We start from the raw sequence: 12,496 nt of genomic DNA, 5'->3' as shown, positions 1-12,496 counted from the left end.
TACATTTTCTAAGGACTCTCCCAATGAATCTCAACCTGGTACCCGCCATACCAACAATTAATTTTATATGATCATTCCACTTCAAATCGTTCCGTACGCATACTCCCAGATATTGTACAGAAGTAACTGCTACCAGTGTATCTCGAGTGCGATAGCTCCATTTGATTTTACGGGTGCTGTCATTCGCCTAAAGTCGGCAACGGTCGATCTGATGGGGCCGCTGCGGGTTTTGTCGAGGCTTCCTCTGGCGACGAGGTGGGGCGCTCACGAGAGGTGAAACAGCGAAGTTCAGCCGCATGGGTGTCACTTGTTATCGGCATCAGCTAATGTTTATCTATGCAGTTGCGCTCAGAGTCTATAAGGAGTGTAGGCGCAGCCACGGTAAAGCTCATGTCCGTCTGCTAGGTGCAAGGGCCAAACCTCGTTCTCACTCAGCTTTCGACAGCCTGTGTATCCTCGTGTCCGCTATCACGTGTGAACTACGTGACGCGATGGTGCCTTCGCGGAGCTGAATCACTCGTTGGACGTCGAACGTACTTGCTTATTTTTGGACGAGGTATCACCTGGTACATTCTGCAATACGGTGGATGCAGATGATGGGGCCGCTCGCGAAATGCGTTAACCTAAACTGCTGGACGCATAGTTTGGCAGAGTGCTGTTTGTAAAAGGTGAGAATCGCGTGTATTTGATATATGAGCAGATACCTTGGAGACTAGCTGTTTGCCTGCTAGACCACTTTCGCGGGTGTGTTATTGTCCTAAGGATTCACCTTGAATGCCATTTGTATATTATATTGTGGTTTTCATTACCAGTTTCTGATGTCGATATCCTCTCTGATTAACTTCTAAGTTGTTGAATATTAATCTTACCACGAACTGTAACTTGTGGAGCTCGAATTTCTTGTTTTCATCATTGTGAACTGTTGTCTACGGCTACAAGTACGTAGGCTGTTTACTATGAATCATTTGTCTGCAGTGGTCCAGCAAGAGAGTTATTGAGCTTGCTGTAATGTCTGGCTTACAAGGGGAGTGCCAGGGTTGGGAAATGAAGTTCGGAGTGGGACGGCGCGTGTTTGCAGCACTACCCCATAGAGTTACAACGCCCCAGCCATACGGCCAGGTGGCCAGCCATTCACGAGAAAAACACTCCTAAACTTTCAGCCCTACAGTATGTAATACCCATGCGTCCACTCAGTGAGCCGAATGGCGAGGTGGCCGATGTAATATTGTTAACAATTCGTACTTCGTATTTACAAACTATCTATTTGCTTTTCCTTATTAAAAAAATAAAATGACGTTCAAATTGAAAACTTATGTTCTTTCAACATTTTAAACTTTTCCAACCAAATTATTTCCTTCAAATATTCGTTTGTATTGTATACTGACAATATTTCATTTTATATCATGTAAATTATACATAACATCCGTCGAACAGGAGCGTACGGCTTCTATCCGACTAGTTCAGGTACACGATCGACTTCAGTGTCAGGAGATCTCTATAAACGAGGGGCATTTGACAAACTTGGAGAGTGAAGGGGTAGCCGCGCATCCGAACTTTATTTCCCAACCCTGGCACTCCACTTGTTAGTTAAATTTAGGAAGTTGAAGTTTCCAAGTCACTGTTACTTAAATGGTCTTGAAGAATTCATTACATACAGTTAAGATTAAAACTCTTAAATTTCACTTCTTGCTTTTTTTTAAGGTTCTTTGTTTTAAAGATTTTTTTATTATCAAGACCTTGAAGATTTCATTATTTAAGGTATTTTTCCTCTCTTGTTAAAAGGAATCCTTCGAATTTCACTGTATAGGTTGTTTGTGGTAGATTCTGGCAGGTTTTAAGATTTTATGTTTTGCATCTTTTACAATGTAGCTTCTCTCTGTTTTAAAAGTTATGCCTTAACTGTCCAAGGGGCCTAGCTGTGAATTAGTTCGCTGTGGGTCGGAACTCCATCACTGTAAAATTATATTTGACGTGGTCTTCCTGTTGTGAAATGCTAAATTTGGTAACGAGATTTTCCGCTCTTTGGTAATTGCTTCAATTGTGCCGGGCGGGTTAAATATTCTCATGGATCAATAATAAGACTGTTTAGTTTTGTTAAAAATCTTCATGGGCCAGATGCTTACCACTCAATCTAGATCCTTAACCCATACCACGTACCATCAGGTTAATAGCTCATGCTTCTTAGTTTCTGGCGAGTATAATGGAAACAAATGGAAAAGAAAATTCTGGAACTGTTAAATGACGATCAATGTGGCTTCCGGAAATGTAAGGACACCAAAGAGGTTGTTCTGACGATGCGATTAAGAATGGAAGCAAGAAAAACCAAGACAGATTTATAGGATTTGTTGACCTGTAAAAAGTGTTCCACAATGTAAAATGCTGCAAGATGTTTGAAATTCTGAAAAAAATTGAAGTAAGGTTCACGAAGAGACGAATAATATACAATATTTAACAGCAGACAGAGGGAACAATAGGAATGAAAGGGCAAGGACGAAGTGCTGGGATTAAAAGCGGTGTAAGACAAGGATGTAGTCTTTCGCTCCTGCTGTTCAGTTTATACATCGAAGAACTAATCAAGGAAATAAAAGAAACATTCACGAGCGAGATTAAAATTGAGAGGGAAAGAATATCACTGAAACAGCTATCCTCAGTGAAACTGAAGTATGATTACGGGGCCTATTAAATGGAGGAGTACAGAATATCGATTAAGGATAAGCCGAAGAAAGACAAATATAATAAGGAGTAGCAGAAATAAGGTTAGTGATAAAATTAATATAAAAACTGGTAACCATGAAGTAGGTGAAATGAAGGAATTCTGCTGCCTTCGAAGCAAAATAAGTGACAGACGAAGGAAGGGGGAAGTAAAAAGGAGACTTGTCTTCGCGAGTTTCTTAATCACTAAGACTGTTCCAGGCGTTTTCGAATGTATACAGACTTCACGATTGTGGAGCTAGGTTTCCCATATTATAACATCCTACATCCTATTTTATAACTTCTGATTACAGAATGTGTTGCATGCATATTTATGATCACTTGAAGCTTTTAAAATTTAAAATGTCTATGTTAAAAGTAAATATTTTAATTTTTCCAGTGTACTTTTTACGGCTGCGCAACAATATGTCAGCCACATTGTCTTTGCCTAGAAGAATTACGAGCGATGTATGGTACCATTTTACCAAAAAGGAAGAAAAACGAAAATGCCGCTGCCGTCAGCAAATAATTTCCGTGGCCTCTGGCTCATCATCAAAACTGAAGAGGCATCTAAAATCGAAGTGTCTTATAGTACCTCTTGAGCGATGTGGGTCAGCAGGCCGATCGAGATCGCCATCAATCGATACAGAAAGTCGAGAAATCATTTCTCGTCATCAGTCCTCACTGCCGCCTGCTTTCGCCGCGGTGAAGGTATCCACTCAGAAAAGCAAATTGAGTCTCAAATTGTATCCAACCCATCTGGACCAAGTTCCGCTTTATTTCCTTTTGTGATGCCCCCACCACCAACTGCTTTTCATTGACAACACCAAGTAAGTTAATTTTTTAATATTATAAAGCCGTTCACATTAAATACAAGTATGACATCAGATGTACAGCTTTTAAAAATGATGTGCAGAGAACACCATCCTTTCTCTATAGTTGAAGTCTCAGAATTAAAAAAAAAGTTATTTACTGTATGCTTTGCCCAATTATAATCACCAAGCCGAAAAACGAACTTGCTGATGCCCAGTTTGTATCATGAGTCATTTGATAAAATTAAAATCACTTTGGCCACCGCAAAGGCAGTCTGCCATAGATTTGATGCGTGGACCAGCCTAAATAACATTGCTTTCTATGCATTCACTGCAGATTTTATAGATGAATAGAGTGAAGTAAAGTCATACCTTTTCTATGCTCACAATTCGGAGACAAACAACTGCAGAAAATGTCTCAAATGGGTAAATCTTTTACCGCCAAATGCAATATCAATTTCAAAATCACTTCCATAATAACAGATAATGCATCAAGTGTGAAATTAACTACCATGTTTCTGAAACTTCCACATATCCCATGCTTTGCGTATTCTTTAAACCTTGCTGTGCAGCACGCAATTCAGAAGCACACACAGAAAACTGTTGACGAGGTTAAAGGAGTTGTTACGTTTTTTTAAGGAGAGACCCTTTGCTTTAAGCAAACTTGCTGAAAAACAAGAAGATTTTATAAAGTAAGAAACCAATTGAAACTGAAACAAGATGTCCCAACTAGATCAGACTCTACTTACAAATTGTTGCAAATATTTACTTTAAACAAAGATCCCATAATTTCTTGTCTCACTGTTTTAGCTGGAAAATCGATCATTTTAAACTGTTAAGTAGGCTGTTTAGGTTTCTATGTTGGTAACGCCACGTAGCGCTCTATATGAAAATCACTGGCTGTGCTGTGTGAAGTCTGTGACTGGTTTGCATTGTTGGAATATTTGCTATTGTTGTGTTGGACAGTTGGATGTGAACAGCGAGTAGCGTTGCGCAGTTGAAGGTGAGCCACCTGCAATGGTGGATGTGGGGAGAGAGATGGCGGAGTTTTGAGAGAGGATGATCTGGATGTGTGTCCATCAGAAAGAGTAAATTTGTAAGATTGGATGTCATGAACTGATGACTTTTGAACACTATTAAGGTAAATACATTGTTTGTTCTCTACCAAAATCTTTCATTTGCTAACTATGCCTATCAGTAGTTAGTGCCTTCAGTAGTTAGAATCTTTTATTTAGCTGGCAGTATTGGTTACTGTTTGCTAGGGCCATTCTTTTGTAGGGATTATTGAAAGTCAGATTGCGTTGGGCTAAAAATATTGTGTGTCAGGTTAGTGATGATCAGAATAAGTAAAGAGAGAAATGTCTGAGTACGTTCAGTTTTGCTCGGCTGTTTTAAAGTCAAATAACTAAGAGGTTTATCAGCACAGTAATTCATAAATTTTTCTAAGGGGACGTATCAAAACTTAAAAGATACATACTGGAAGATAATGTAACATTTTAAAATGTTTGGATAACGTAACCAAAGAGGTGTCCTCTGCAAAAACACCCTCACTTTCAAAAATGGAAATCTTGCCAAGAAATAGTCATTGGCTGATAATTTGCTTAAACGGTTATCAGAACGGTTTGATGTTATCGCCAGAAACGAATTGATTGGTCAGGCAATGTCACAGGACCCTCGATTCAAAAGGAAAGGATTTTCACTCGATAAGCCATTTCAGGGCTGCTGCATGAAGGCCACTGCAGAAATGAAAGCATTTGTTGTTCAACGAAAAAAAGAACAACTCATTTCTCAAGCAGTTACCACCATAATGCATGAGACTTCTTCAACCTGGGAGGAGTTCGATGAAACTGTTAGTCAGCTTTAAGCAAGTCATGACCCGGTAATTGCTGCAATTATCGAATTGAACAAATATTCAGCGGAAGGATATTTTCCAAGAAACAGCGATTCCTTAAAGACGTGGGAAACAAGAAAATTTCTGTGGGCAATGCCGTCAAATTTGGCTCTAAAAGTACAGGATGTATCATAAAGAATCATCCAATTTAAAAAAAAAAAACATAACTGTTATGTTATTTCACATGTGTCTGTGAACAAAGTACTGTTGGAAAGAGCGAATTCTCGAGTTTTACATGGTTCCCGCTAGGTAGCAGCAGGTGAGTTCTAATATAAATGGCGTCGAGACAACAGAAAGCATTTGTGTTTTACATTTTGCGCAGTGCGGGTCAGTAATAACTGTTCAGCGTGACTTTCGTTCTAAGTATGAGGTAGATTCTCCTACAGTACAGAGCATTAGATGATGTCATGAACAACTCCGAGAAACGAGTTGTTTGTGTGAAGACAAATCGCTGGGCCGTCCCCGAGTGCTGATACAGCCGTCGAAACCATCCGCCATAGTTTCGCAAGGAGTCCGCAGAAATACGTTCGCCGTGCAGCTCCACAGCTCAACATGCCCTCGATATCCGTCTGACGAGTGTTGTGTCGACGTTTACATACGGAACCACACCAAAGTCAGCTACTGCAAGCTCTTCGTGAAGATGACAAACAACAATGAGTGCAGTTTTGTAAATTCTTGATAAGATGGAGGATGACTTTGTTTAAAAAAAAAATGTGGAAAGCTCCTATGGGACCAAAATGCTGAGGTCATCGGTCCCTAGACTTACTCACTAATTAACCTAACTTAAACTAACTCACACACCGATGCCCGAGGGAGGACTCGAACCTCCGACGGGGGGAGCCGCGCGACCGTGACAAGGCGCCAAAGAGAGCGCGGCAGGAAAGGGGGGGGGGGGGAGGGGTGACAGTTTTCTTCCACGCTTAGTGTTTAGTGACGAGTCAATACTCCATTTAAATGAAAAGGTGAACCGTCACAATGTGAGAATATGGGGAACGGAACAACCATATGAAACTGTACAACATGAGAGGGACTCGCCAAAATGTAATGTGTTTTGTGCAGTTTCATGGGAATAGGTGTATGGATCATGTTTCTTTGCCGAGAACACTGTTACAAGAAGCTCATATCTTGATATGTCTGAAAACTTCCTTTTTCCGCAGTTGGAGACATTGGAACGATTTCATTTACCAAGAGGATGGGGCACCGCCGCACTGGCATCTGAAAGTGCACGAATTTTTAAATCAAAGGATTACTGACCAATGGATCGGTCGCACTAGATCAAAAGATTCAGCCTTACATTACTGCCCTTCAAGGTCACTGGACCTGGCTGTATGTGGTTATTTCTTGTGGAGATTTATAAAAGACTCTGTTTATGTGCCTCCGTTGCCAGCAACAATGAATGAAACGAGACATCACGTAATAACAGATTTGGAAGCTGTAACTCAAGACATGCTCGCTGCAGTGTGGGAACAATCTGGATACCGCAGTGCCGTTCATCTCAAAAAGGACTGTTGAACACCTATGAAAAGGTATGAAAAAAACTTTATGAGTTTCCTGTTCATCAAAAAACAAAATTCGTTGTACATGTTTGCAGATGTCTCATCTGTTACATCCCCTTTTTGCGTAATACTAGTGTCGATCGTCAATTAAAGCTCATGGTATTCACATTTGCTACTTGAAGTTAAAATTTGAAACGCGATCACTTTTCTGTTATATAAGTATTGAGAAGCCACATCAGCCACAGTAATTTACGACAAGTTAAGTAAGTAATTAAAGATAATTGAGGGTCACTGTAGACCATTTTGATATTTTTCTCCTTTAGAAACTTAATTTAAACCTAGATTATAGATGTGATATGGCACAGATCATTGTTCGATCCATTGTAGAACTTGGAAACCCATTCAGGGAATATTCGTTCACATTTTTGTTGAACGTAGTTGGTTTATATCATCCTGTATTAAAATATTTCCTTTTATCAGTAATGCAATTTATAAACAATGTTTTGTGAGTAGAATAAAAATTCCAGTGGTAAACTTAACTGCTTTTTCGACGTTATTTTCCCAGCTAACTAAAAATAGGAAAGCCTTGAACCCCTTCCACTAAATTTAGTTAGTATTAAGATTCTTTTATAGGGAGTGCAGTGGAGCTGACGCTGAAATCATTAAGTATTTGATTATATCATCGCTAGTCTCACTGAACTATTCCGAACTCTACATGTCATGTGTGGTCTGGCGTCTCCTTACCAGCAACAGGTCCCAGGTTCAAAGTAGTCAAATCCCTAAAAAAACACGCTCAGAGCGTCGTTGCGCGAAAGTGGTAGGGAGACACGACTTAGAACAAACAGACACCACGCAGAATGTTAGAACGTTTCCGAGTTAAATATTTAAGAACACTGACTGTCAAAATTCGATAGTTTAAGAATCTGCAGAGCCGACTTGGTTACAGTCGGATTTTATTTCATTGTCTCCTCGATAAGTGAGCGGGAAGTTAGAATAGGTTTCCCGATACCTTTAACAGGCGACTAAACTCACTCACCTGGTCGGAGAGGGCGCGGGAGTCGTCGCTGACGAGGTCTGCCGCGTCGGCGGCGGCCAGGAAGTCCAGCAGCTCCGCCGAGTCGTCGCCGCCCTGGTAGCCGAGGGACCGCGCCAGCCGGAAGGCGCGGTCTCGGGCCGTGAACGCCATGCCGCGGGGGCTGAGCGCGCTGCCCGACTGCATGATGGCCTGCTGGAACAGACCTGCCCACACACATACACACCGCCCTGCTGTTAGTGGCTCACCGTGGCGTCTGTTTGTGAAAAGCTGCGTCACCCGCAGTCAGTGACTCGAAACTACGAGCGTATCTTACGCGGGGCAGCCATTAAGTGTTAATCATCACATGGAAGAAAAGTTACATGATTAATTTTTTGTTCGTTTGTAGGTACACGTTTAAAACCCTCGTATAGATTGGAAAGCTCGCGCCACAGTACCGTAGCACGTAGTTAGACGAGGCAAAAGAAAATGGCGCAGCGCATTGACAAAGTGGAGATTGACTGTGCCATTTTCTTTCGCCTGCTCTAGCTACGTGCTACGGTACTGTGGCAGGTGGCTTCCAATGTATAAAGGGTCATAGACATTTACCTGCAAACAAACAAAATATTAATACCATAACTTTTCTTAGAGATAATAATTAGCAGGGGTTGTAGAAAAATATCCGCTATCAGTCACAATAAAAGGTTGTTTATTCGTCACACGACGATATATCTGTACTTACAAAAAGATGAAGCACCATTATTACAGTGAGACTAGCGATGATATAAGTTGTAAGTACAGATATATTTTCGTCAAATGCTGCCTTGCCACTTCCAACTGTCCCACTTGTATTTCTGTAGTCACCAGAAAATAATTTTTGTATTCATACAGTGATCTCCAACAGTACAAACATATAAATGAATGTATAAACACCCGAAGATGGGCGCAAGCCCGAAACCGGTCGTGTGACGAATAGAAAACCTTATATTGTGACTGATAGCGGATATTTTTCTACAACCCCATAAAGGAATAGTCACGGAGTTTGACAGCATCCACTATGGATAAGATTCATTTAACAATTAGTAGTTTTGTCTACACCTTGTGGAAAAACGTATGAGGATTATTTCGGGAATATGTCTCACGTGTGATACCAACAGGACCTGCTGGTGTGTGACAGAGAAGATCAACCTCACGCCAAACTCAGTCGATGAAAATAATCAGTCTGTGAGAAACGGGTTTTTTACACCATTATACTTCGAATCAGGGAGCGAAAGGCTATTTACAATTTGCACAAAAACCAGATGGCAGTTATAAGAGTCGAGGGGCATGAAAGGGAAGCATTGGTTGGGAAGGGAGTCAGACAGGGTTGTAGCCTATCTCCGATGTTATTCAATCTGTATATTGAGCAAGCAGTAAGGGAAACAAAAGAAAAATTCGGAGTAGGAATTAAAATCCATGGAGAAGAAATAAAAACTTTGAGGTTCGCTGATGACATTGGAATTGTGTCAGAGAGAGCAAAGGACCTGGAAGAGTAGCTGAACGAAATGGACAGTGTCTTGAAAGGAGGATATAAGATGAACATCAGCAAAAGCAAAACGAGGATAATGGAATGTAATCGAATTAAATCGGGTGATGCTGCGGGAATTACATTAGGAAATGAGACGCTTAAAGCAGTAAATGAGTTTTGCTATTTGGGGAGCAAAATAACTGATGATGGTCGAAGTAGAGAGGATATAAAATGTAGACTGGCAAAAGCAAGGAAAGAGTTTCTGAAGAAGAGAAATTTGTTAACATCGAGTATAGATTTAAGTGTCGGGAAGTCGTTTCTGAAAGTATTTGTATGGAGTGTAGCCATGTATGGAAGTGAAACATGGACGATAAATAGTTTGGACAAGAAGAGAATAGAAGCTTTCGAAATGTGGTGCTACAGAAGAATGCTGAAGATTGGATGGGTAGATTACACAACTAATGAGGAGGTATTGAATATAATTGGAGAGATGAGAAATTTGTGGCACAATGTGACTAGAAGAAGGGATCGGTTGGTAGGGCATATTTTGAGGCATCAAGGGATCACCAATTTAGTATTGGAGGGCAGCGTGGAGCATAAAAATCGTAGAGGGAGACCAAGAGATGAGTACACTAAACAGATTCAGAAGGATATAGGTTGCAGTAGGTACTGGGTGAAGAAGCTTGCACAGGATAGAGTAGCATGGAGAGATGCATCAAACCAGTCTCAGGACTGAAGACCACAACAACAACTTCGACTCATATAGCACATGCTCCAGCTACAATGCTGCCTGTGTACCAGTAGCTGATAAAAGAGAACCTGACATAGTGACAAATGCGCAGTGGGTCGTGCAATTTAACCACAGCACGAGGTGACAGTCTGTCTCACAAATGGGCTGTACAGTGGGTAGAACAGGTTGCTCGAATAATGATGCATTGTAGAGTCAGGGTGTTCTGAAACTTCAGGTGAGCTGGCAGTGTGGTAGAGGGAGTCTCAATTGAGAATACTTGGGTAGGGATTCCCAGCTCCAGCATTTTGATTAAACCAAGGGAAAGACCCCAAAATCCTTGACTACCACAATAAGAATCTTATAGCTTCATACATATCGTCCGTTCAACACTGGAGCACAGCAACGGATGTGGACTCAACTATCTACATTGGAAGTCTGATGCAGTCTACAATGGTTCACATGCCTCTGTGTGTGCATGCATTGTCCAGAAACCATAAATGGATACATAAATGCAGTCACGAAAGTGTTGAGTAATGAAGTGTAATGCGTCTACACTAGTCTCACTCAAATGTAGTTATAATTCTGGCAACCTAAAATGAATAAATGGAGAGACATCAAAGGAAATGGAAACGTTGTAATCAAGTACCAAGTATTGTTAATATAAAAAGAAATACAAAATGACAATAAGTTTGGGGAAGGTAGAACGACCTGTACCTGCAGCATTGGTGTGTTGTACGCTGACATTCTGAATACCTACAGGAAATGTAGGTGCTTCAACAGAGGTGTTTCAACAGAGACGTATGTATGGCCGTGTGAACGCTGTCACAAGCGACAGGCAGTCACAGGGTTATTAAATATGATTGCAGCCTGCTATCTTAAACTCATGGTCGAAACATATTGCACAGACTCATCTACAGTGCTGGCTCAGTGGTGGATCACGTCTCAGTTATGGACAGTCTGTGTCGGAGATGTGATGCTCTCTGCTGCGAAATGCACTAGTGGCACAAAGGTATTTACATAGACTTAATTGCTCAGAAGCAAAGTCGGATTGAAACAGGGAAGGATCACCTTTACTGGCATGATTTTTAATTCAACTTGGAATACACTGATGGCTGAATAGTAATCATTTCACAAATATATCAGTGAACTACAGCATTTATTGTAAGTGTGATCTAGCCAAAAGAAAGGTTACGGCGGCTTTCCACTACGAATGACTTCGTAGCACGTGTAGCACAGAACTCCGCACGTGGCTTGTTGAGATGCACTCTGCTGATGTGATGTTTTGGCGATGATATCTGCAGTAATGTCAATGTCGCAGCTGAGTACCATACTCAGAACTGCTTGGACAAGCAGTGACGCCAGTATGAATCTACAAATACTGCACACACCATTAGGAAGTGCATACTAATATTCTCTGCTCTGTTTCATTCGTGTACGGATCAGGGACAAACCCGACTGTAAGACTGTGCACATCCCCTATCCCCCATCCAAAAGTGGGTGACATGGCAGAGGACTCTGCATTTACAATGTTTTAAGAACATCTCCAGACATAGGAATGACAGAGGGGAATCTTAATGCCTCGTCGACGACAAGCCCAATACAGTTCGAGTACAAGTTCGGACATAATGAGAAAGGGAATCACCCAAGTTGTTTCCTCGCTAATCATCTCAAAATCCTACTTAATAGAGCTGAGGAATCCAAGATAAACTTAGGGCAAGGAAGCAGGTAGGCTCCAATACCCATCCATGCTGCCCTGGTGTTCTGGTTCACTGTCTGATGGCCACTCCATCCACAGGCAAGTCGAGGCAGCTGACCCACATTCTGCCCAGTTATGAAAAAGAAGACAAAGATTTACTAATTATACAGGAGTTGTTCGTTCATCCCTGCATCTCACACTCTACATACTTCAATTCACCGTCTCTCAAACAGAACAAGTGGTTCCTTCTAATAAGGGGCCGAGGCCAGCAGACTGCCAGCACACCCAAGCCCCCTGACTAACAGGAGCATGACAGTATCACAGGGTGGATCTGTTGGCATCTGCAGGTGTGATCAGCCATCTGCACCACATCAGGGTGCCCAAGCGAAGTGCTGTCTCCTCACATAGATTAAACAAATTTCATTCACTGACGTTCAGATGCAGGCCCAGGTCGTGAAACAGCTCCCCACAATGCAAGGCTGGCGTGGTGGAATAGCCTGCAGTAAATACGATGTCCCCATCAACCTTCACCGCCTTCTCCCCACCCAGAGCAACCAGAGAAGAAAGATTTCCTTGCATTGAAATGGAGACCCACATACTCAAGTGCAGAAGCTGCCACACCTCCTAGTTCCTGCAACCCAGCTTTTGTCTCAGGAAACAG

General features: G+C 41.6%; 1 protein-coding gene across 2 annotated transcripts in view; it reads right to left on the bottom strand.

Annotated features, from left to right (window-relative positions):
- The window catches only part of LOC124622620 (cholinesterase 1-like), a 207,293-nt gene that overhangs the window by 99,568 nt on the left and 95,229 nt on the right, over window positions 1–12,496 (bottom strand). For both annotated transcript variants that reach the window (XM_047148387.1, XM_047148388.1), the window contains exon 6: window positions 7,927–8,129. In XM_047148387.1, the coding sequence (XP_047004343.1) occupies window positions 7,927–8,129 (203 nt within the window). The remainder of the gene's footprint in view (window positions 1–7,926; window positions 8,130–12,496) is intronic.

This window comes from Schistocerca americana, chromosome 7 (genome assembly GCF_021461395.2).
Source record: "Schistocerca americana isolate TAMUIC-IGC-003095 chromosome 7, iqSchAmer2.1, whole genome shotgun sequence".
Taxonomy (NCBI): domain Eukaryota; kingdom Metazoa; phylum Arthropoda; class Insecta; order Orthoptera; family Acrididae; genus Schistocerca; species Schistocerca americana.
Note: the sequence above shows the minus strand (reverse complement) of the source record. Positions and strands in the feature narration are given on the sequence as shown.